Consider the following 27467-nt stretch of genomic DNA (forward strand, 5'->3'; position numbering starts at 1 on the left):
AAAATAAGGAGTCATGGTTTCTAGTATACTGAAGTATAATGTACAGTAATATATATTTGTGTCAATGTTCAAATGGTAATTACTGTAGATACAGTGTGGCAGAGGCTACATTTCATTAACTGTTTTAATAATGGCATCAAGTAGCAGTCTTAGTTATAGAAACTGTTTTTTTTTTCACCAAGCAGTTTCTCTTTGTTTTTGCTCAAGCACACTTCCATCCTATCTAAACCTCAACCAAGCAAGACCAGCAGGGTACCATGACATATTGAAAATTCATAAGGGATTCTGGTAGTACTTTTGGATGATACTGTGAGTTGATGCTCAAAGTTAGAAAACTGTCACATCCTGTCACAAAGAATTTTTCTGTAACCCATTCACATTCCATTCATGATTTGACTTTTTGACAACTGCATTTGGTATGTATTGTTTATATCAGTTAATGCCTGTAAATATTTGTTGTCATTGTAAAGACCTTTTATCATACACATCTAAGATAAAAGATACGTTGCTGATTCAATTAAAAAAAAAAAAAAAAAAAAAAAAAAGATTTCACACGTTGTGTGATTTCACCAGCAGTTCTCACTGGCTACAGATCTGAAAACATGTTGCTTGTGGCAAGCAACTTTAGCTTGGTTATGTAAATGCATAAAATATGGCAACAGTCAGAAGATATCAACAAAATTAATTTTTGTAACTGAACTTTAACTTCTGTCTATGGGCAACATTCTGACTAAATCTCAGGTTCTTGTATAAAATATTTATTTTACTACATAGATCAATGGTAATATATTCAGAGAATTTTGCATTAGTACCCTCTTTAGAATGGTGGGCATGTAAAATGCCTTGAGCTTTGTGGTGCCTCAGGATTGAAAGTCCAAAAACATTTTTCATGCCAAATTCTGTACTTCGACTGTCGAAATTTGCATAGATTTATAAACTATAAATATACTATACATATTTTTTTATATACTATACATAAATAAATATTAGATTTTCCGATTTTGTTTCTAGTTTTGAAACATTGTATCCAGGGTTATTTTTATTTTTTTTAAAGTTGATAATAAAGCTTGTATTGAGCATGTGAAGAGTGGATATCACTGATCAGAACTGTGGGATACTGAAATGACAGGTAATCCTCTGATAGAAATACCAACATCTGCGATTTGGGCGTAGCGACTACTACTTTGAATGGCAGCTAACGAAAGGAGAAAGCAATTTCAACTGACATTTTCTTTTATTTATATATGTTGATATTTGTTTATACGTCGAATTGCTTGCAGGGTTTACCCACTTCTGAAATCCACAACAAAACAAAAAGCATTTTGACAAATTTTATAAGTATGTGTATATGGGCAGCAGTGATGTTTTTGATTGAACACTAATAAAATTAATACACAGTAAAATCTGATCATATGATCAACACAGAACATGTATCTTTGTGAGAAATGGAATCCATGAATAGAATAGGATTAAGCTAATTCAGTTCCAATGTTGGCATCTCAGGCTTGGAAGGTGAGTCTGGACTATATAGGTTAAGGAACCAATAGGATTAGCGTAGCGAGCTGCGCATCGCACCTAGAACTATGGAAAGCCTCTATTTAAATCAATCTCACTGTATGAGATGTTTAACATTGGCTTGAAGTGATACCATGCTGTTCATACATTATTCAGTTCTTATAGAGCTGTAATTTAAAAAGCTTCTAGCATTCAAGAATAGTGCTGTGGCCAACCTGAATATCTTCTCAGGATGCTAAGATTTTAGGTTTGGAATCAGTAATTTTAATGTTTATTACTATGGAATGCATACTTAACAAGACACAGTAGCATTCGAATGCAAAATAATTTATAAGGGTCGAACATTTTAAGAAAATGAGAACTATGATGTTGTTTTATTTTTGATTTTGTTATACTAATAAGAAATAAGAGCGTTTTTTTTTAATCATTATTATTTTAATGCCTCCTGCTACACTTCAAAATACAGGGACCTCCATATACTGTTCATTATACAGCAGTATGGAAAGGGTTTTTATAATGGGAGATTGTATAAATGTAATCCAGAAATTCAAGTAATGTAGATGGGTAATATTTAAATTTGTTATGCTACAGCTCAAAACAATATTAGTTTGCTCTCAAATTTTCAATGTGTAAGCGGGAGACCTTACTTTTCATTCATCCTTTTCCTATTTTTCGGGGTAGGTGGCTATGCGCCACTGCAGTTGTTGTATTTACCATTCATCATTTTCATTTTTCCAGTCATGATTTGGCGGCCTTGTCTTTGGGGAGGAGGCCCTGTGAGCCACTTCCTATCCGCGGCACTAGACATTTTGTTTTCGCTAGTCGGCTAACATCGCGGATAGCTGTCAGCACCCATGGCCAAATTCATTATCATCATTAAATTGTCTGTTCAATTGCAATTTAAATCATCCACATTGCAGATTCTCAGTACCGAATCCTGAACATTAGACTATACAATCCCAGAGGTAAAAAAACAAAAGAACTGCAGCCACAGCTAACTCTCTTGAGGTAAACAGTCTATAGTACAACTCACAAAAATAAATTGTTTCAAGAGCAATAATGAGGAAATTACTTTAATGTTTGTTGTTACCTACTGAACTGTATAGATTGTGGACGTAAGGTGTGAATTACATATTCAAATGCACTCTTGTGAATACTATAGTTTTTGATAAGTGTAATGACTAATGAAGCATTGTTCAAATATACTTTATATGTATTAGAGATTAGTTGGCACTGGTTTATGCACAGTGTGCAACAACAGTATTCAGTGAAAGTGTAAGTGTACAGTATATGTACCGTTGTATTATTTATCTAATGTTTTTCTTTTCACAAATGCTTAAAAAGGGTTTGAGTTAAAGTAATTATTTTGAGTTAAACTTGTTGTTAGCCTTGGATAAGTAAATATTCATCAATGAAGACATAGATTTCAATCTTTCGTTAGATGTGTTTGTATTCCCCAACCCTGGGATTTCTGTAAAACAGGCTTCTGTCTAGAGAAAGGATGGACAGTGGTTTTGACTATGACTGCTGACACCATTTATATTGTTTTTCTACTGTGTTTTAATGACAAGAAAGGCTGCTGTGTTTATATCACCCGCAGTCAACTAAACTTTTACTTTTATGAATATGTCCACACTGCAGACTGATGCTGATAATCTGACATTCTGTTTATCTCATGAAAAAACACAATTTAGCCACATTGCCAGATTGGAGAATTATAATGTATACTAGATTAGCTTTGTACTCTGAGCCAACTCCAGTCTGTAATATATGGGACCAATGACCAAATGGAATTCTAATGAACATTTTCTTTCTCTAGAAATTATATTATTTATTATTTAAATGTTTGTAAGTTACTAGAATTCCAAGTGTGACTGACAATAGTTATGTTAGCCTTCTTTGTGAGTCAGAACCTGCAGTGTACTGCCAGTTTACATATTCTTGTGCGAGAGGCTTTATTTTTACTCTGAGCTGACAAGTCAGACCATTTCATTAAAGTCTGTTTCAGCTGGTAAGAGTGATCAGTGAAGGCTGTCCTGCTGGGGTTTGTGTCTAGAAAACAACTGGCCCAAGTTTTTCTGTGTAGAAGAGTCATTGGGACTGAAAGGCTTTTTCAGCATTACAGAACTATACCATTAAGGGTAAAATGCATGTGCCCTACTACTTAACGTGAATGTACAGTGAGCCACCATTCAATTAAAAAAAAAAAAAAACCTGCATTATAAAATATATAATGTTTGCATCCTCAAATAATTGAATTAAATGTGATTTATTAGATGCATATTTGAGGTGCATGTCATATTTACAGCAAATAAAGTACATGGCAAGAATGACAGTATAAATTATGCACAGTAACATCTACTACTACAACTTATTTCAATATAAATATAAATGTGTATGTGAAATACTGTATGTGGATGTAAACATAGTAATCCAACACATTACATAATAAGGTCAACTGTCTTATTACCATAGTACATGAGTTCTCTTCTCTTAGATTTAATCATACAGTACCTTATGTACAAACACAACAGTCATATTTAATCAGTGTGGTAAAAAGAAAACCAGCTTAAAGTTGCAGACATGCCTGTGAGCTTTGTGTTGCTTGTTATGTTAAGGCAGTTATATTTTAATGTCAAAAATTTCTCAAAATAGTAGTATAGGATTGAGCCCCTTTCAAACAACAAAACTCAGGTCAAAACATGGAACCAAAACTTGGGTCAAAACATGGAACCAAAATCCCTTTACAGGACAAAGTTTGATTGCTTCCAGCTAGTGCTCTATAACCAAGCACTAATGACATTTGCCTTAGTGTTAGGGTTTTGCTCTGTTATCAAAATTGACCCTAATAGTTTAATACAACCAACTAACTACCAATTGTATTGTGATTCCTCAAAGAATGAACATGTAATCCCAGAGAGGAACCAGCAAACTGTACCTTAGTTATTAGTTAATAGAATTACAGGCCGTTTGTGTTTTGTGGATGTCTGCTGCTGTGTTAAGTCAGATTGCTTCTTTCACTCTTGTTTCTTGAACTGCAGTGTGCTCAATTAATCTTGATTCCTCAGAAGACTGCAGTCTTCTCAAAGATGTACAGTGCACTGAGCGGCAGGAAAGCACTGTGAAGTGGCAGCTCTCATCTGAGTGTGGCATGCCAGAAGATGTCAATTAAAGACGGAAAGAGGCCGACTCAGCCTGTAGAATCCACACACTCACTAAATAAACCTTGTTTATTTATGCAATGCAGATCACAATTAATTATGCCACTGTTATGAATCATTCATAATTGCTTATGAAGCAAAACAAACAAAAGAAAATACTTTATTTTATTTTTTATAACTGAAGACTATATGTTCAGTACTATACAGTAGGAGTACTATTGATCTGTTTTTGGTGTTTCATTTGGATTTTGATATTGCACTGGTTTTACTTTTCCCATATCTGCTTTCAAATTTCCTAAGGTAAAGCAGCTATTATACTAATTATAAAATTTGGTACCCTTATTAAACAAGTTTGTGAGCATTTGCATTCATCAGTATTGTAGCGGGTGCCGTGCAGAGTCAGCCTCTCCCTTGAAGGAGGCTGGCATGCAAATCAGGTACAGGGGATACTGGGAGTGAGAACTGGTTTTGGAAAATGTTCATTGTTGTTGTTATTTCACTGTTTTTGATTATTGTTTATAATTATATTAATGTACTGAATGTTTTGATGTTTAAATTCACACTTGAACTTGAGTAAATAGGATGCTTTGAAAGATGTTTGAATGATCTGTCTCCAGACTAACAGAACAACAGCTTTGGCATTTCACTGTTAAATAATACTACAGGTGCACTCCACTTATAACAGATCCTGTTAGAGTGGTTTACAATGTATTGAGGCATGTCCCTGCCAAACAACATGGGTTTTAATGGAGAATTACTCTGGTTTAAATTGACTTGTTTAATCCATACAGTTTTCATTTTACACAGGCAGATGCTTTGCGTTTAATACGTACAGTTTAATATATACAGTACCATTTTATTACGTACAGTTTTCCTGGATATTATAACGTCTTGAGGGGGCTCACATACTCCTCGAGGAAGAGACATCCCAGCAGTGGGATGGAGGAGGTGAAGAAGAGCTGGAGGAGGAGGTGAAGAAGCGCTGGCTCCAGCCTTGTGTGTGTTCTCCAACCCCCCCACCCCCACCCCCAAAATTCAGTCTTGTCCCCTCCCTTGATTCCAGCACCTCACTACGACCAAAAATGCTACAATATTTTGCGCCAATGAGGAACATCCAGGACAGTAAATGACAGTAAATGGCGGCAATTGTGACGCCAAACAGGAAAAATGCTGTTTTATTCTTTTTATTACTTTTGTTCTATGTTTTTGTTGGCACAGCTGTTGTACAGTTTAGAAACCGCTGCGGGGGAAGGTGGTCTCTTGACCTCTCCCCCCTTTTTCATAGCCGGCAGCTCCCTCTGGTGGGGGTCCGGCCACACTGACCCCTGCAGCCAAGCAGAGATGACTGCTACCCCTAGCGAAGCAGTTCCAACAGACAAACAAAACGGACTAACACTAAACAAACACGGTGAGCTGATATTTTACTTTACGTTATTATTTTATTATTATTACCTCCGTCTCCACACCCGTTCTCCACTCACCGAACACACAACCCTGAGTGAGTGAAAACATGCTGCTTTTATGCAGCTGTGCTGAGACTCGATTGCTAATCAATCATTCAATTGGAGTCGCAGTACAACTGCACATGAATTAATAAAGTGCAATTCCCTGTGCTCACATATTAATATACATTTTAAACACTCGTGTTACACAGACCCGTTTATATCCCGTGTACCAATACATCAACATTATCATACAACATATAACACAAAATACACACAGGGGTGGGCACTTTGCCACATCGAGTAATAACACTCTATATAGTATACAGCCACTCATATTGCAAAATTAGTTATGTTATTAAAAGTTAGTGACTGGGTCTTTATTATTATTATTATTATTATTATTATTATTATTATTATTATTATTATTATTATTATTATTATTGTGACTACTGCACATTCTATTGCAAAACATACTAGGTATCATTTAAAACAAACTATATTTACAAAGCATTGGTTTTCATAAAACACCAAACATTTTAAGATGGGGGGTTAACTTTGATCTACATTTTGACTTAGAGGAAGATATTTTAATAGAGGAATTTAAAAAAAATATGTTGTACTTAGATCCTGTTGACCCAATTAGTTTGGGTTGCTGCAGTATGTTTTTATTGATATTTTTATAGCAAATGTAAGCATTTGTGGCATAACAAAGTAAGTCATTAAAATCCATGACATACCATGGGCAAGGTGAGGCTATAACGAACAAGAACTTGGACCTATGTCATATTTTCATTAAAAATCCTCTACAGTACATATATTTTGTGTGAAATTGCCTTTCTATGTTAAGAATAAACAATTTAAATACATATTACAATTTTACACTAACATTTTGGGAGATTTAATTGGTATTGGATTTTTTTGGGTCAAATTTCAAGGTCTGTCATTTGCTGTGCAAGGACGATATTTGTCATCTAGAATGTGATTACAAGGAAATATGATTTTAAAAATGAATCTGGATTAATCAGTGATGTCATGATGTCACATTTGTTTAATTGTTTTAGTCTGAACTGATGGCTCCCAACACAAACCCTGTAATCTCCTGATTTCGATGGATGAAGTAAAGTTAAAACTATTATTACTTAGACTAATGATGTAAAAATGTAGCATATTTCCATTTTAAGCCACAGCAGTTGATTCAGTTTGTGCTAATATTGCTTGAGGTTCTATGTTCTGCTTACTTTCATGTACCCAGAAGACAAATTGCAATGATATAAGATAAATAGTATATATTACTGTCTAGTGGACTAAAACATTTTCAGTTGAGTGACATGGAAAAATCTATAAAACTTGTAGAAGCCAGTTTAAAAAAATGTGAGAAAATGACACCTCAGAATTTAACCAAACTTTACCCATGTTTTATAAGCAACATCTCATAGCTAAGATCAGCACTCCAGATAAGGTTTTGGGTTATCAAGTAATTTGCTGTCCAATTCAGACACTAACAGCATGACTTTCAAAAGGGGCAAAGTAAGAACTAGGTCGCAAAGTGATTTCTAAAAGCTCATTTGGGTCACTAAGTATATGACTTTCAAAGTGTTTAGATGAAATGAGTCATGTACTCAGTAGTTGGCACTTAAAAAATAAAAATCAAGTGATGTGGTTACATTAATCAGGATTTTAAAAATAATTTTGCGACCTAGTTCTTATTTTGCCCCTTTTGAAAATCATGCTGATAGTGAATAAAATGTATTTTGGGTGATCAAAATGTAACATTACCTTGAAGTCATGAGTACTTTCAATAAATTATGTATATATTTTAATGCTAAAGGGGTATAGATTAAACAACCTTACGTTTTAATTGTAATGTTACTTTGAACTACTGAACATAAACTTGGTCTTACAATGAAAACAAAAACAGAAAAGTATTCTTATTTGCTTTATTGACCACAAACAATATAACTGTGAAGCAAATAAACACAGAAGCAGATGTTTCTTTTTTTATTCCAACACTGCAGATGGAATATACTTAACAAAAGGCCTGCATGTACATACTATATATTTCTAAAGAAATGACAATACTGGGTTTCTTATTTATTGCCTTGCTATAGCAATATAAACATCCTGACTTTCTCCAAAGACAGCATATTGTATTTATTATAGAGATTTACCTTCCAAAAATGTGGTTGACAGATAGGTACATGGTAGATTAGTTTGAGGGGGACTAAGAGGGCACAGAGAAAGCCACAATCAAGAATCTAGTCGCTTATTCACCAGACACAAACACGCTTTGCAAGTGAGTGGATTCAACCATATTTTAAAACAAAACAAACTGAAAACCCAGACTTACTGGTCACGTGTATCTGGCAATTTCCAGGCAGGCTACACGCTGCCCTGCCATTTCTCTAGCAACTGCAAGCAGTATATTCTCAATTAACCATTGAGATGCTGGGAACCAACAAAGTACAAGAACCCTGATAACTTGCAAACTCAAGTTGTGGAGCAAAATAGCTATGTGTGTTCGTTACACATTGCGTTTAAATATCGTAGGTAATTCATGTATTTTGAATAAGTAAAACACCCTTTATGCAGCTTATCTGGAGCATTAGCTAAGATGTTTAAATAACTTTGCAAAAACTTAACCATACTAACTACTAACAATAACTAGTTAAATAGTTGCAGTGTCTTACAAGGAAAGAAGTTGCTCGATTTTCAAGTAAGAGCTGGGAGTTTTTTGTCTCAGGTAAAGGTAGTCATAGTAACAGTAGTTATACAATGTGCAGTATTCTTCATTGGGATTTAGGGAGCAGTTCTGCAGCACTGGGAAGCCATACTGTCATATTGCACAACTACAGTAAACAAATACATTTTACAGTACAGACTTTGAAATCTTTATTAGTTTATGCTATAATTAGCTAATCTTTTAGGGGTATATAATATACCTTGAAGCTATCTAATTTATTTTTCAGTAATTTTAAGCAATCTTAAAAACAATTTAGGGAAACCTGTTGTGAATGGCTTTGATTGCTCACTGTTTAAATCACCTTCCATGAAATTGCTCAGTGTGCTTTATGGAACCGTATGCTATGCTGGTGCAGTAAAGATCACATGCGTGGTATTTGTAACATAATCAAATAATGGTGTGTTAATCCATTGGTTGATTTTACATGTTTTTAAAACATGTAATTGTTGCTTAGAAGACAGGTTCTAACAACTGTGAGGTCATGTAACTGCACGAGGTGGGCCTTAGCAGGCGATAAAGACGGTCCTATTGCTATTACAAAATGGCCGCATTAAAAAAAAATATATATATATATATTTAAAGTTTTTCCGTTTGTTTTTTCATGATTTTGTGCCCCGCTAGTTTTAATTGCTAATGCATACAAACGTTTTCCTCAATATTATATAATGCGGTGTGTTCAGAATATGGGGTCTGTTTTTAGTAATTAAAAATCTGCAATAGCCTTCATGTGTTAATGTTGTTCATGCTGTTTGTAAAGTAACTTGTTCACAGTGTGTTCATGAATTTTAGTCAAAGCCTTGTTGCTTTGTTAGAGAAGAGAGCACAGCACCTGTGTTATGATATGCTGAAATAAAGTTGCTGAAAGTCATCAGACTGCATCCTGTTGTTTAATTTCTACAACTTTTCATTCAAACCGGAGACTATTTGCTATTGCTGTTGTGGTCACTGTATTGCTGCTGACAGCAAACTCTATTCATGATTTTTTTTTTTTTTTAAAACGTTATTTGCTATACTAAACTTAAATAGACAGATTGAACATATAGGACAGCAAGGAAGCAGAGGGGGCATACTGAAATGGTGATTTTCTTTCTTTAAGCAGATAAAAGGTAAAATACATAAATCAATACCATGTTTTACATATTTGCCACCACAGATTGATTTGGAACAGAGATTAAACATAGTTTGAATGATAACATCTGACGTCCTTTACCAGAGATTAGGAACTTCATATTCACCAATCAGGTTAAAGGAAATCTCTCATCCATTTTTCAATGGCAAGGCCAGGATGTTGTGGTGATAAGTTATGATAAAGTAATTGTAACATAAATCCTTAAGCTATCTCGAGAAAAGTAAACATGTGTTTGGATACCTTCTCAAGATCTGCTTTTAGCTATGTATAAACAATATTTTACTATAAAATATTCTAGGGTGTTACCACAATATCCTTCTGTCTTTCCATCATTCATATCTAAGTGCAATCAAAAGTTAGACTTAAACATATGAATATACATATTCTACAGTAGTCATATAATTCTGGCTATAAATATGATTGATTCAGAATCTATCAGTGCTTATTTCAACATACAAAAACACATTTTGTTGAAAGTAATTATCTTCTTTTATTTGAAGTTACAAAAATATAATTAAAAGTAGATTGTAGTAATTAGTTTTCAATGTATGATCAAATATTATACTAAGTGTGTTCAAGACAAATTCACCATATATTCAGTTGTAATTAAGATTCTAAATATACTCAACATTCAACAATGCATTCATATTTGATCATGTAATACAACCTAGGTTAATATTATTTCATACTCAATTTAAACAGAATTAATCATACAATCAATTTATGCACCATGGGAATTCATAAGTTATTTAGTTACCAGTCCTTATATGTGAATAAAGTTGAAACAGTCTTGCAAGGAAGACTTATATAGCTTTCTCAGCTAAGTTAAAACATTGCAATTTAGAAACTGAAGTGTAGTTCTCTCCAGTCAAGGTTGTTGAAGAAAAAACAAGATGGCTATTTCTTCAGAACTCCATGTCCCACAGTGCAACAGAACCACACACCAAGGAGTTTCCTCTTGTTACAGGCTACAACAGCGCCAGCTCAAACTGGTTTAAAAAGCACTTTGATATTAAGTAACTTTAATATTCTTTGCAAGTGCAATGATATCCCTGATAGTATGATCATTTTATATTTCTTGTGGATATATTACATGGTGATAGATAGCATAGTGCAGATGTTTGTTTTATACATTGTCAGTGCCTTGTAGGATACAGTATTGAGCCATCTCTCCAGATTGATTAGGGTTAGACAGCAGGCAAAAACAAGGTATAGATTTGTTTCTTGAGAATGTTTTTGAACTCCTGTTGTAAAAAAACCTACCGGCATTCTATTAACTGCAAAACTGGTAGGATTTCCATGTAAGCCTTAATAAATTCCTTAGGGATAGACCAGATCTTGTATATAGTTAGTAATTTAAAAAAAAAATCTTTTGGCATATTGGGGGGGGGGGGGGGGGGGGGGGGGGGATCTTTGGCTTCATGTGTTATTGGAGAGGTAACAATGTGAGAGCTTTCTTTCATCAATAGTCTCTTCTTGGGGGATTAAAAGGAAGGTTAACAGATTCTCAGCTGCCTCTGATGCAAAGAAGAGATTACCAAGTATTAATCTAATTGTGCAAAATGCAATGGATTAGTCAATGGATTGTATGTACAGTTGCAAAGCTAATTGATCTAACATTTTTTGTGTGAAACAGCTTAGCCTGGTTTAGCCCTCTGAAACCTGGAGTCAGGTTCCTTCATGGGTTTGAGGTAGGCGGTAGTTTTAGTTCCATGCAGAGCCCTACACTACACAGTTATATTTAACTAAAGTCTGTAGAGCTCCAATCAGTCCAGTTTGTATGCACTGGAATTGACAAAGTGCCCGATGCTGCCATTTACCATATAGTAAGGTCTAGGTTTAGACTATTGTGCATTTAAAACAAAGGTCTGTATATTATTTCCTGCTAGGGAGACTTGTGCTGTCCCATTGTTTGCTAGAGGTTTAAGACTGGAAATCTCTAAATGATTTATTTTTAAAATCATACAGAGTTCTTGTCAAGAGTTCTTTATCAGTGTCTTAATGTGCTGTAATGGGAGCTTTTTTTGGGAGATTTGATGTCAAGTGTGATTTGAATTTTGTGTTGTGGTTTTTGATCTCAAATGCAAAATAGAGTACTGTGAGGCGTGTGAGTACAAATGGATTTTCCAGACAGTGATTTACGTGTAACAATTAAAATTTTATTTAATATTACACGAGAAAAAAAAGAAAAATAATAAAAAAGGATGTGAGGGAGGGAGTGCGGGAGTAATCAAAAACAAAGGAACGGAAGCCTCTTAGTCCTCGTCGCGTTCTGCTTTAATCCAAAAATAAAACAAAAGGAATAAAAACAGAAAAGAACCAGTTAGTAAGGCCCCCGTTCGTGACACAGTCCACAACAACCAAGTACTCCTCCAGCCTATTTTCTCCCCGCCTCTATTCCTTAGGACCAACCCCGAACACAGTAGCACGTTTCCTTTAGTATGCAAACCCCGCCCCGGTAGTCAGTGGATCACCAATCCCAAACTGACAGGTATCCTTAATTTCACTTGACTCCAGTGGCTGGAATTTACATACTCGTACTTCCGCCCCTCACCAAGGTGCCGCCCCTTAAAAAGATGACTTTTGTCATGGTCACAAGACCTTGGTAAGGGAAATCCCGAGTTGGTTTGATGCCTTCTACTGTTGGGAGGCTGAATTGCAGACCGAAACCCCTTTGACTCATCACAAGTACTAATAGAACTGAATAAAGAAAACAGTTAACATTAAGGAAATAAAGGAAAATAATAGTAACAAATGGATAGGAGACACCATTTTAATATTTATGTAAAAAAAAATATGAATATGATAATATGACAATAGCTTCTCCTAAAATAATAATCGACACCCTTCTATTACCCCTGCGATTGCTGCCCCAGTACTTATTGTAGTGTAGTGTATAATAATGAGAACCAATGAACTGCGAATAGCAAGTGAAAACCCAAGATAGGCTTATTTAAAGGAACTCTGGTTGAATTCAAAAGTAGCATTCATTTGTAGGTAATACAGTTTAATTGCATAGGTTATATTCATCTTGTTAAGACTTTCATCAATTGCACTGCAGCTCTGTAATAATTTAATAATTGTTCATTAACTGTAGTATGTATTTATGCACTATTTTGGCAATTACTTTATAAGTGCCATTTAAAGAGTTATCTATTGTATTATTAAACATGTTTTAATATAATATTTTTAATATACAGTTAGCACAATTTCCAACTGTAAATGTGAACAACATAAGCATATTAATATGTCGATATGAATTAGGAATAAAGAAATAACGATTTTAGATTCAAACATTTATATCTAAAACTTGCCAGACAGGCACTGTTCTGAGAAAGTAAACATAAAACAAACACATAAACAGCTGTTATGAGATTTGTATCAAAGTGCAAACTCTAAGAATCTTATGCATTGTGGTGTTATATTATATATAATAAGTTGGAATGAGTTACCTACAGTGTTATAAATATCAAGTTGCTGGTGAACTCAAGACCTGATTACTTTTAACATTATTACTGGTTGATTTTCTTAACATGTGCGTAAGGTCATGGGTTTTTGTAGAATGTTAAAGTGTAGTGTAACATATAATAAACCCTAATATTGCAAGTCAAGCTGTAAACAACCCTGACCATGGTATCATCTTCAATGACAGCCATAACTTTAAAACCAACAATTCAAATGTCCTTTTTCCCATTACTCTCCCTGGAGTAAATAAGACAACATGACTCACTGGGCTGTCTTGTTACCACGGCAAAGCACTTTTGGCACTGGCTGATGTTTTACCTATGTGAGAAAAAAAGTTTGTTGTATCCATTAATTGGTAGTTTTTGGTAATGGAATATATTGTTATAATATAATATTTAGTTAAAATATGAATTAAAACGATGCTGTTACCTTTTTGAAATTGAATAAGCCACCAATTCAAGATTTTGTCTTCATCACAAGCCTCCCTTTACCAAGTTATCAATGTAATACTACAAGAATAATGGTTACATTTAGGTAGCATAATTTCTTTAGTGCAGACTGCTGTCTTATAGAAAGAACAGATATTGTATTGGATCTAACAACTAGTAAAATAATTGTCACTCATATCTATTTTATAGTTAAACCTCCAGAGTATGTACTATTTTCTTTATAAAAAATGTAACAAGTATCTCTTTGACCTTCAAGCAATTAAATCCCCGGGCAAAGACAGTATATGTGTTGTCTGTCAGGAGAGCTACATCATTCATGGCAGTTCTGTTGAAGTCCCTATAGTAACATCGCACTATCATGTATTCTGAGTCTGAAATAATTTAGAGTTACATGTCAGTATTTTTCTCTTAGCACCTTGCAGTTATTATTATGATGCAAAAACAGAGTTCATTGTACTCTACAAAATGCAGTAGTTTATATTTTTTGTGGATGTGCTAAGTAATCTTGATAGCTTAGAATGTTTGTTATCTGGACAGACACCTGGGTTTTTGTAAGCCTTTCTTTAACTTTGAATGTCTTACCAACCCTTCAAAGATTAAAAAATGATACTAAGGTGCAGCATAGACCAATCTAAATTATTTTAACAAAAGGACAATCACAGCAAGAATGCAAAGGAACACATGGCTGTCAAATTAGAGCTATCAGTAACATGAAAACATGGATTACCATAATCTACATCCACTGTATGCACATGTACAGTATAACATATACGTCTGACGTACAGACAGATGGTTAGACCCTGCCATTCTCAATAGTGTCTGCTAAATCATTTCCACATTTCTAGATACTGGATACAGTACGTCATACATCTGAGCCCACCACCTTTCACTGCCTACATTGTAAAGAAATGCTAAAGCTGCTGATTGTAGAACATTACAAATATAAGTAGTGATCTTAATTTTTGCATTTTTTTTATCATAACTAAGACCCCATTCACACTTGCAATTTAATCTTGGCAATTCAAGGACTTTTTGGTTGTGGGAGTGCTCAGACTTATGACCGGTATCGTATGTAAAACTCAAATGGACCAATGGATGACCATCTTCGTTATAAGTCCACAGTGGGGGGTTATAATAGTGGCTTCTTCAAGAACCTGAGATGAATATCTTGACTCAAAGGAACTGTCTAGATAATATTGGGAAAGGTTGACAATCCCTCCCGACACATACTGTCTGGATCTTACACTCTCCTATATAATTGAGCCATATTTCACTTTATTATTAATATTTCCTGACACAAGAAGGCTTGAAAGCCTGGAGCCAGCACTCTGTACAGAAAGGAGTATAAGAAAATTGCAGAAGAGATGATTGTGCTTGTCTCGTGAGGAAGATTAACACCCAGTCTGAAAATCACCAAGTTTATGCTTCAAATCATGCGCCATTTCTATTAAATGTTACATGATCATACTTAGCCTTAAGATTCTTTTAGGAATTGACAAACTGACAACAGTTCCTTTGTAATCACATTTTGTGTTTTACCCAAATGGTAGGTGATTGCATGTTATAGACTGTTGCGGCTATCAATAATTCGATAACACATTAATTGGAATTCTGGCACATGAAAATAATGTGATTTTGATATAATGTGAAAGGATTTAATGCCACTTAGATATGCAGCATTTTTCATATTTATTTATTATTATAGCTTGGCACAAAAAAAAAAAAATAGTTGTCCTATTTAAATGGAAAATAAGACATTGTAGCTGTTCATCTACTAGACAAAAATTCACTGGAAAATATCGGAGAGTTTCTCACCTTTGAAAAGTGTGTCTAGGTCATCAGATTTTAAAAGTTAATTCTGCTGCTATATTACTGGCATTAGTACTGAATGCAACCTATCAGCAGTTTCTAAAACTGGTTTAGAGTGGTTCTGTTGGATCTTAACATATAAGGAATCACGTATGAAAAAAGCAAACAAACAACTTGTTCAGATTTTAAAGTTGCCAGTTCCATCATATGGTATAAAAGTAAATTGCAGTACATCATTGCCGTTTGTATACAAATGCAGGGAGCAGTTTTGTTCAGATTGATTGGTTTCAGTGACATTCTACATGTTTACCTGCCTGACCGACAATCTGAGTTCAGTTAATGACTGGAGAAGCTGAGCTGGTGTTTTTTTAAAAAAGCCTGAGAATGTTAGGCATACAGTTCCTGATTGGCTAATCAATCAGCCAATTAGCCACCTGGAGAAGACATCGCACCATTGAAAAATGTTTGTTTGCAGCAGAGAAGAAAGAGAGATAGTTTGGGAGAAGGGCAGAGAGCTGCAGGCTGTGCTTGGAGAAGCTGAGCTAGTGTTTTTTTGTTTTCTTTTTAAAAAGTAAAGATAGGACCTCTCCTGGGTGAAATATCACACTTTTCTATGGTCTTTTCTCTTTGCTTTACTTAAACTCCCTTAACAAATAAAGATTACTTTGCCTTTCCCCTAATCTGATCTCTTTTTTTAAGGGTATGAATCCATGCTTTGTGAAATATTATGGTTGCGGTATAGTAGGTTACTTTGAAACAGAATCAGTCAAGTTTATGTGTAAATGAGGATCGCTCCATAAAAGTTTGGGCAATACCTGGTGCAGTTAGAGTCTCCAAAAATCACATCTTAACACAAATATGTTGCAACTACTTTGATCACAATTTATATAATACCCACAATGGAAAATCAAGATTAGGGTCTATATGTGCATCTGAACAATACAAACTGACAAAATATTTTGATTTTCTATTGTGGTCAAATCTCAGGAGGTGACACATTTCTAACCTGACTGTTGGCAAGCATGGAATGATTATTATGCTTTCCTTCCTTTAATCTGTCTCACATCCACTGCCAGGGAAATGCACCTACTTTTATGGTATGATGTCTTTTGGTGTATTGTGTTTTATGTGGATTTATATGGAAGTGGTTGCTAGAAAGTGACCAATGTTGAAGTTAAAATTCACGCAAAGAATGGATGTTAGTTATGTTTATGTAAGATTTTGTATTAAATGTAAAAGGAGAGTGCAGCCTACCTGTGTACCATAAGCTCCACAGTGTGGCTGCTGTATGCAAGTGCTTTTCTGTGCTGACTGACTCCCCATGCTCAGTTCCAGTTTTATTTCTTAACACAATCTAGAAAGGCTAAAGGCTATATATAAGGCTATAAGTCAGCATGTCCTTACTATGTCCAACATAATTTACAATTATGAATACATTTATTTAAAGTAATAAAATGGCTTTATTGTGGTTTATGTCTTTGAACAGATGTTTGCATATTGTGTTAATTTTGGTCAACTACAGTACCTAACATGTTATATTTCAGTTGAGGTGATTAGTAATGTCTCCATTTTTTCCATTCTAGAAATGTTTGAAGTTCAACCCAGAGGTGCCGATCTGGTCCTCAAAGCAACGGATTTTATGTACTCTGAATCAGAGTCTGAAGGATGTGTTGAACTATGGACTCTTCCAACCAGCATACAATGGGAAAGCAGGGAAATTTCTTGATGAGGAGCGATTGTTGAAGGATTATCCATTGCCCTCAATCACCCCTGTCCCTTATCTAGAGGTAAGACATCTGTACTTGCAGACAAATATCAAAATTAATGTGTCCTTTAGAATTATCTGCAATGAAACAAATGGTACACTATACAAGCATACTAATAAAGACTTTTATTGATTGAACAGCCTGTCTCTTTGCTTGCAACCTGAGTCACATTTAAAATGTGCTTAAATGCAGGGCCCATGCGTGGAAAACTTTTTTTTTTACTTTGAAAAATAATTTTGGGAACTTCCATGTAATTACCAGAGTGAATCTTCAGCAATATTGTTACAGCCCTCAACAAAAAAAAACAAGCAAACAAGAAATGTTCATATGGGGCTTAAACTGTACATACATGAAACAAACCCCTCCCCAAAAAACCACATGCATTAAAATACAATATTATGAAACTGTATAAATCAGCATGTGCAAACACAAACACCTGGTAGTGCTGAATTTAGAAAGAGTAGTTGAATCTTTTGTCACTGAATTTGTGTTTCTTTTAAAATCTCCAAACAGTGGGTTTTATAGCAACTGTAGTAGAAGGTCTGGGAATCATTTTGTGAGCTGTTTCTAACAATCAACATACGTTATTATTTTTTTTGTATATTAACTTCATTTTAAAAGCTTAACACTTACAAATGGTGACATTTAGAAGGGAGTAAAAGAGATCTTCAGAATCTAATGTAAAAACAATTTTCAAAAAAATGTAATTGTTGCACCTTGTATTAAAAAAATAAATAAATAAGAAAATAAAAATGGAGCAGACCCTGTTGTACCAATACATCTGAAAACACAAGAACTAATCGCACCTTTAAATTAAGTTTTATTCAATGTATACTTCCGCCAGTGCAAAATAGTCCCTATACTTTGGCTGTAGAAACCGACTAACTGGCTTGGTAACTTATTGCTGTTGAATTCATAGTTTTTTTTTACTTTGTAGACATGTAACCCTAACCCTGAACTCAGAGGGGCAGTGGCAGGCAGACTGGCTGGCTTGCTTGCTTTCTGGCAGCCACTCATAGTAGACACAAATAAAACTGCTTAAATAATTTAAATAAACTCTGCAATTACTGTACTGTTGTTTACCTGAGTACTTCTGAACTTGTTTGGTATATATATTTTTTTCTCATATGCGATCACTTCATAGTTAAGGTCAACTACACTCAACCCTGGTATTAGAAACTGTTGGTCGGCTGCATCCAGTACTAAAGCCAGAGGCTTCAAAGGCATTCTCACTGCTGCTGACCTGATTCAAATGTCCTGACTTTTAAAAGAGAAGATATCCAAGGAGGTGACATTTTACATTTGTAATATTCTGATATATTTATGACAGGGTTAGATTAATGAATAATAACAAGACAAAACAAAAAAAGCTACAATAATGATGCTCTGCGCCTTTAAATTTTAAACGCCTTTGTTTATTCTCACCACTCTGAGCTGAGTGAGGACATTACTGCAAAGCCACACCAACAGTTTACAGTAATGGGACTTTTTTGTTGGTATATAAAGAAAAATAATAATTCAGACTAGTACTGCGTGCTATTACATAAATCGTGATCATTTGGTGTCTTTCTGGGGAGTTTGATTGTCCAATTGATCCTCCCAAGAACGTTAGGCGTATAGTTCCTGGTTGGCTAATCAATCGGCCAATTAGCCACCTGGAGAAGACATTACACCATTGAAAAAGGAACACAGAAATGTTTGTTTGCAGCGAAGAGGAAGATAGATAGTTTTGAAGAAGGGCAGAGAGCCACAGGTTGTGTTTTCTGCCCTGTCTATGCACAGAGACAGCCATAGCGTGGGTGGTGTTTTGTTTTTGAAGTATTTTTGATTTATTTTTTAGCAAGCAAACAAACAAAATCAAAGTAACGCAGAAGCGCTGAATCACAGTCTAACGCCTTTGGGTTTTCTGTTTCTGCCGTTGAAAGGCCTTGACTGCTATGGCACTACACCAGTTACTATTCGTCTTTGTGATATCCATTTGTGTTTCCACAGCTCAAAGGATCAGTACACAGACTTTTCTCATAGAAAGTGCTTTTTATATAAAAGGAGTCAGAATAGCCACTCAAACAGCACCCTTTGCTCAGGGGATAAGATCAGAAGCTGGACGGTTCTGTTCTTCTTTTATACACGTGCGCCTTTGAATACACCGTATGCAGTCATATAGGAGTCATATATTTCAGTGCTAATTTCTTGTTTGGATTTCCAACACAGTGATTATTCATTGTGTGCATGCATTTAAGGGTTCATAAATAAAACCTGTAGCTTGCCTCGCTGCTCTGATGTGTTGATTCAGAGAGGCGCTTGACCTGAGAGTAGCAGGTGTCCTGCTTTTATATTCTTGATTAAGAGTCGTGTCAACTACAGCTTCTTTTCAACCCCATAATTGCCAACTAGCCACAACAATAACGTAGGTCACAGTACAACAAACAGTACAATCATTTTTTCATTAACTCTCTCATTTATTATATGACTGTCCTGCATTTTTGTCTGTCGATTAGACATGAAGAACAAATAATCAACATCCTAATCATTTGGGTAATCTGGAGTATGCTACATCTTTACAAAAAGCTATACTTTTGCAACAGTCAGATGTGTTGTAAATCTGTTTTGCTTTTCAGTTGGTATTTTATTTTGTTTCTTACTGTCTGTGAAGCTTGTCTGGGCTGTGTTAAGATAGGTCAGTGGTAGCAATCAACATATAGTGTAAAACAAGGATGCTCTTTATGTTGTACCCTTTAGGATGACATTGATTTTTTTTAATCCCTACCTCGGATATGTCATGATAATTGCCCTGGCTATCATTTTCTTGGCTTTTTTAACTATAGTTCCAAGCTCATTCTCCAGAAGTTAAACAATGTCTGCTTGCATTTGTCACATTCAATTTAGATATGAACACTGCTTAGCCTAATCAGATGAGGTTATGATGAAGTTGTATAATGCATTGGTGAGACTGCACTTATAATACTGCATTCAAGTTTGGTCTCTGTACTACAAAAAATACTAAATGACATTGGAGAGAATCCAGCAAAGATAAACTGGACTAATCCCTGGGCTTAAAGGAAAGAGTAATGCAAAAAAGGAATTTAATCTATTTAGCCTAGAAATAAGAAAGTTTAAAGAGACTTTATTCAAGTTTGTAAAATCTCAAAAAAAAAAAAAAAGGTTAACTCTTGTTACAACACAGCACAACACAGAGACCAGGATAGGAGGGAAGGAGACACTTTTAGACTGACTTCTTGTGCTACTGTCACAAAGATGGCTGCAATGGGTGACGTCAGACCAGAAACCCAGGAAATTAACAACAGAGAGGTGGAGTTTGGTGAAGCTGAGTGATTGGTTTCGCTCAGTGTTTAATAATGAAAATGACAGAAAATAAAAGGTTGTAAAGACAAAACACACAGGACACGGCACTTTTGCCAAAATAGAGACAAACAAAATGCACTACACAGACAAACACGGTGAGCTGATATTAACTATTATTATTATTATAACCTCAGTCTCCATTCCCATTCTCCACTCACCGAACACACAACCCCGAGTGAGTGAAAACATGCTGCTTTTATGCAGCTGTACCGAGACTCGATTGCTAATCAATCATCCAATTGGAGTTGCGGTACAACTGCACATGAATTAATAAAGTGCAATTCCCTGTGTTCACATATTAATATACACTTTAAACACTCATGTTACACGGACCCGTTTATATTCCGTGTACCAATGCAATTCCCTTTGCTCGTATGTTATTATATTTTACCTGCACGTGAAGTGCTGTGCAATCCTCGTGCCTAAATACAAATATACATTTTAAACAACTTGTGTTCCACAGACCCATTTATATCCTGTGTACCAATGACTATACACCAACATTAACACACAACACGCAACATATAACGCTGAAATACACACAAGGGCAGGCAACATTGCCACAGTTACTTTAAGAGTCAACAAGACACAATGCTGGGATCTATCAGCTATGAACTGAAATACTATGCTATGAATAGATTCAATTTGGCTATTGTATATTTACCTTTTATCATTTATTTGTTCCCTTCTGCAGTTCCGTTATAAAAGGCGAGTTTACACTCAGTGTGACCTGGATGACAAACAGTTGGCCAAGCTGCATACAAAGGTGGGAAATTTTGTTTTTATATCTGTCTGACTGTGTGTTTAACTACAACTGCAATAATACTCGAAACAAAGGGAAATACCAGAAACTGCTACTTTTATTTGACAATTTCAATTTCGATTGTGTTTGGCAGCATGCTAAGAGAGATGGCAGGATCAAGGCTTTCTAGAATTCTGTTCTAAGAGTTATTTTTTCTTACACAGCTTAGGAAGATTTTATTCCTACGTGGCAGTCTCTATGTTGTACATTATGATTTTCTAAGGTGGAAAAGTGGTTACTGGTTATGCAGAAGATACAGTGCATATTCTTTCTGAACATGCAGTGAAAGATTGAAAGCTAGTGCATTTGTTTGTTGCAAGGGGAGGAATGTTTCTTCTGTTATCACCTGTCTTTATCTATGTTCCTTACTTGGTAGCCACTCAACACCCAGGGGCGCATTATTACGAAAATTTTCCAGCTTGGTGGAAGAACACAAAACACTACAACTAAAAATAGCTGTATACCCATGAGAAGCAATAAAGCAGAATGTCCTACCAGCAGAAACAGCTGATTCAAATTTATTTTCGAGCAGTGTGATTTTATTGAAAGGGCGGTCTGGGGGCCATCCAACGATGGCTCTAATGTTCTTCTTTATGTTGACCCTGGAACTCTGGTGGGGAAAGTGCAGATTAAATAGATATATACAGTACATGACTCAGAAAGCTTGAAAAGCAAATACGTTGTAAATGTGTGTGTTTTTTTTTCATTTCAGTTTTGCATTTGTTTTATTTTTAAATACATTTTATTTTATAATAGCATAATTTAAGTGGAGTAAAACAAAAAACAGCATAATAATGGACCATGTGAACCCCCATGTACGCTAAGGTGAAGTAATTGCTTGGTTGTTATTATAGAGCGGCAAACCTTTTGGAGCACTATGTTGTAGTGTGAAAGGATTGCACTACCAAAATCTATATCAATTAGGGCATTTAAGCTTTCCCTTTATATTCAAATGTTGGCAAGAAAATGTCCATGTCAGTGTAATGGTTGAAGTAATGATTGTATTAAAGAGCATAAACACTGAAACAAAGTCAAATTTTCACCACATGCTGTACAAGGTTATTGATTACTCTTCTACATTTATTTTATTTAACATTTTTATATAGCGCCACTCGCCAGTTGACATCAGAGCGTTGTACAAGGCAAAAGATAAATACATGGTACATCATAAATTGTATAAAACACACAGTACAGTACAACGTAAATATATTGCACAAAATTACACACTTTCAGATCATGTATTAATTATTAAATATTATTTGTTAAAGCAAAGTTTTTAATAGCTTTCTAAATTTAAGAAAGCTAGAAGAGGTTCTAATTTCCACTGGCAACAAATTCCATAAATAAGCTTCTTTGCAGCCTCCCAAATTAACTTGAGAGAAAAAAAGGAAGAGAAATGTAGAGGGAACCATTCGAATGTAAATTCCTGGTATTGATTCTAACAGAAAGAACAGCTTGAAAATAGGCTGGTCCAACTTAATTTAATGCTTTATAACAGTGTAACGGATATTGAAATCTATTCTCTCATGGACTGGGAGCCAGTGTAATTCCCTCAGAACCAGAGTGATGTGGGAGCTCAGCGGAGTCCCAGACACAAGGTGAGCTGCCATGCTTTGAATCCTCTGAAGTCTATTAAGCTGGACCACAGGGAGGCCTGAATAAAGGGAGTTGCAGTAGTCCAGCTTTGGGCTTAAAAGTGTTTGCACAACTGTCTGAACCAAGGAACCAGGGAAAAATGGTTTAATAACTTTTTTATCACATATATTGCGACTGCCTTCACCATAAGTGAGTTTTTTCCCAACAGTCTGATGTCATATCATGACAATCTCCGGTAGCCACAACAATGAACCAGTCTTTACACTACAGCATAGGCTGTTTGTCTAAAGTTGTGACTGTCAAAACATTCCACATTCACCATATTAATATAAAATAGGGATAAAGATATAAAACTAAACTAGTTGCTTTACTTTTCTAAATAGGATACATAGTTTACCTAAAATAGACATTTTGGAGAAAAATGTGTCTGTTGCAAGATGTACGATTCTGAACTTTACTCAAATGCAATTTGTTAAAGGCCATCAGGGATCTAAGAATTTACCTAGCCACTGATTTTGGTCTGTCAGGAATCAGAACATTGTATTATTGTACATTTCTTGAGGCAAGTGTTTGTATAGAGTAGCTATCCATGGTATTTTGTTGTATGTTTTTTTTTTCTTCTTGTGTGTTTATTTGTATGTTTATGTAAACAAATACACGATTTATTTGCAACAGGGATCAATAGGACATGCTTTATTGTTTGACGATGTTTTAATGATGCATGCTAATATGGATTAAAGTAAGATTAGTATAGAATGAAACGGGAAGCAAAACAAACAGCACCATAGTTAAACAGTGAAGGTGGAAACATTTTGAGTGGTAAGGTATTGTCTCAGTCTCAGTTTATCAAGTAAGGATGGGGGGAGTGGTTTGGACCAAAAACTTACAAAACAATTGCCTGTTCTCCCACTTCCAAACCACACCCAATCTTTATATTTGCCCTTTGCTGAACTTCCCTGCAACACCCCACTTAAAATGTAACATTGTTCAATTGTTGGCAGGTTAGTACTGGGAAATTAAGAGTGGGAAGTTTCAGTAGTATCCTGCAGGGAAGTTAGTTTGATTGACTTGAGCACATGTGACCGACAGTAAAACAGGTTGCTGAGTTACCCATTGTGTATTGTGGTTTGTGTACAGGGGTTCGGGTTGATGCAATTTCACACTTTTGGGAATTCTTCAGGGACCACCTGGATTTACCCACTTTCCGCCCTGTGTTCCTCCTGCCAAAATCCTAGTGTTCAGGCCTGGAAGCAAACAGTCTTTCTTTAAGAGCTAATCCTCTTTGACATACCGTCTGATTTGCTAACTGTAGCACTCCATTGGTCTGCATCTGTTCAGGTTGAGCGTTAGCCTACATTTAATAGCACACCATGCCCCAGTGCTCCTTAGTGAAGGACAAATTCATATAGCTTTTTTTTTTTTCATGAGAGGACTGGGGTGGAAAAACTCTACAAGCAAGTCTCCCTAAGAGCCGGAGAACATGTGATCATGTGGTTGAAAAAAGATTTCTTTATTAGGTTCGGACAATGGCAGTACAGTTAGGAAACATCTGATCTTTATGTAGAAATCAACCCTTTTAGTGTATTACAAACAGCATTTCTTTTCCTGTGTCGTTGCTGTTGTGTATATTTATAACATGTCCAATCACTCAATCAAATGGGTCCCAACACACTAATCAGGTACAGCAACTGCAAATATATTATAGATGTCATAGGATAGTCAGAATAAATACAATTTCCAGTTACTTCATAAAGATATTAGTCCCTTGTTTATTGCACTTTTATTTCTTGAGGTAGTAAAATGTCAGAAATATAGTAGGGAGACTGCATGCTTTGACTTGTTAAATCCAGATTTTGTTACAATATACAGATACTGATAGAAAACTCACTTGGTTTCACTGCACTTCAGTGCAATGTTACACACTGGAAAGCTGGGGTGGCTTATTTACGCCCTATTTGATAAAGTTGTTTCTTACATCAGCATTTGTACCCACAGCCTTAGCTCACCAAATGCTAAAGGGCATCACACTTGTTGAAGTGAAACAGTGTTAACCTTTTTTTTTAAACAGCCACTCAGGCGTAATAACCATGAGAAATATAAACAAAAGCAAGCCTGAAATATATAACACAATGCTGTGAGGTTTTGGATTCCAGTAATGCAGTGTTAAAATAGTTTTTGCATCTCTTTTGGGTTCACTGTTTCTACTTTTTACAGGTTAAAAACTGGACTATCACACCTGTTTCTATGAAATTTGAGAGAGACCCTCACTAAAAGGCCCTAGATTTACAAAAAAAAAAAGTATTATAAAAACACATTTTAGTTTTAGCGTAAGCAATGAAGCTGCTAGTAGGACACATCAACAATTGTACAACAGTTATATTAAAGAGTTCTGTGTGCAGTTTGGTGTAATTCACAATATGGCCTATAGCCAGAGACAAGTATATATATATATATATCTATATATAATATATATATATATATATATATATATTATATATATCCTATAGATATATAACATTTTTTTTTTTCTTATTATTTTTAAAGCTAATAGGAGTACAAGCATAACAACTGTATCATGAATTGTGTTTTGATTTTGTTTGTGCGAATGTGAAATGCACTGTTAAAAATGTCCTTGTAGTCATTTAGCTGAAATAGCTTGTGCCAGTTGAGGCTTGTATTGCTCTGATAAGCCTACTGTGCAGAAATGTGATAAAGGGCACATTGAAATCCACAATAAATATGTAATATTGCCTGAATAGTGTGTTAGAGACACATACTGACTAAACAAAAACACTAGTGAAGCATGTAAAACACAGTTGGTGGTATGTCACTCTGTTCTGTCTACTGTACACACAGAAATATTCAAGTTTAAGGCTGGGAGAAGAGGATGTCTGTGCACTATTAACCAAAACTTATGACAGGTTAAAAGGTTTGCCTTCGCCTTAAGCTGTTTTGGAATGCATCATCTTCAGTAAAAATAAAGAATAATAATATCATAATAATATATATAACATATTTTCTATTGTCAGGATACATGACAGTTTTGAACCAGAAATTCCCAGCTGCTTATCACATCCAGAAATACGTTGCATGATGCATGTCTGAGTGCTGTACATATGCATGTGCTTTTATGGATCTTAACTTTATTTTGACTTTATAGTAAAACCATTTGAAGGGCACAATTCATTTAATTTATTTTTAGTGATTTTTTTTTTTTTTTTGGAAAACAGAAGTTTCTGCATTATGTAAAGCAATACTGTAATTCTCTATGCGGTATGCAGTATACCCTGTTTATAACGTGCACATTATTAACACATTTCTGATAATGTCTTTGTTAAAAAATAAATTTTGCACACATCTGGTCCAGTTACTTTATTGCATTGATGTGCCTTTTCCCATCTAAAAAGTTAATTTATTTGGGCCCAGTAAGTTCAGCTAAGTTTTGTGTACAAAATAAAATCATCCTGAGATGGTGACCCATTTTCTAGCTGCAACAGTGTTAGATGGTGCCACACACAGTTCAACAAATTTCTGCACACATAACACAGATATGTCCTGTACACGAACACAGTTCATTCACATGAATACATTTGGGAGCATTCACAAGAGTAAACAAGCACAACACAAACTCACACAGAAAACCGAGTTTGATGAACACTGAACACACTTTGAATTCTTATAGATAAAATATACGTGCATAGATAGCCAATACTATACAGCTGTGTTTAGAGTGATCGGCTCTGCAGGCCTACCCGAATCCCGCCTACTCTGAGCTGTTGTCTGCCTGCACCCAGCTAGCAGGCAGATAATCCAGCCTTTCTCAGTGTGACGGTGTGTGATGCAAAGTGAGTGGCAGCCTGAAGAACTCAGCCAGTGTAATTTCAATGTTGTCTCAGTGTAACGAATGGAAAACAGGGGAACATGCTGCTGCTGGCTGGAGCGTTGATGCTTTGATCTGTCTTTGAACACCCACCCACCCCCACCCCCCCCACCCCCCCCACCCCCCCCCTAGAGAGCCCGACTGAGAGTGTGTTGTTGGGGGACAGTAGCGCACGTTATGTCACACGCTCCCACTAGTGGACCTTGCCATGTGGACGATGTTTTGGCTGATGGATTACTGTAAATGCCAAACCTGATCCGAGATGGGTTCCGCTTTAGGAAGGAGAGAGGCTCTGGAGAAAAGAGACAAAAAGACAAAAAAAGACAAGAAGTGCAAAATTAATAGTA

General features: G+C 35.4%; 1 protein-coding gene across 13 annotated transcripts in view; it reads left to right on the forward strand.

Moving 5' to 3' along the window:
- LOC121319929 (SH3 and multiple ankyrin repeat domains protein 3-like) overlaps positions 1-27467 on the forward strand; it is a 293718-nt gene that overhangs the window by 43533 nt on the left and 222718 nt on the right. For all 13 annotated transcript variants that reach the window (XR_005950771.1, XR_005950770.1, XR_005950769.1 and 10 more), the window contains exons 4-5: positions 17297-17500; positions 21537-21608. Coding sequence is in view for 10 of the 13 variants with exons in the window: in XM_041257910.1 (XP_041113844.1) it covers positions 17297-17500; positions 21537-21608 (276 nt within the window). In the remaining 3 variants the exon portion in view is untranslated. The remainder of the gene's footprint in view (positions 1-17296; positions 17501-21536; positions 21609-27467) is intronic.

The sequence above is a fragment of the Polyodon spathula genome, chromosome 8 (genome assembly GCF_017654505.1).
Source record: "Polyodon spathula isolate WHYD16114869_AA chromosome 8, ASM1765450v1, whole genome shotgun sequence".
Lineage (NCBI taxonomy): Eukaryota > Metazoa > Chordata > Actinopteri > Acipenseriformes > Polyodontidae > Polyodon > Polyodon spathula.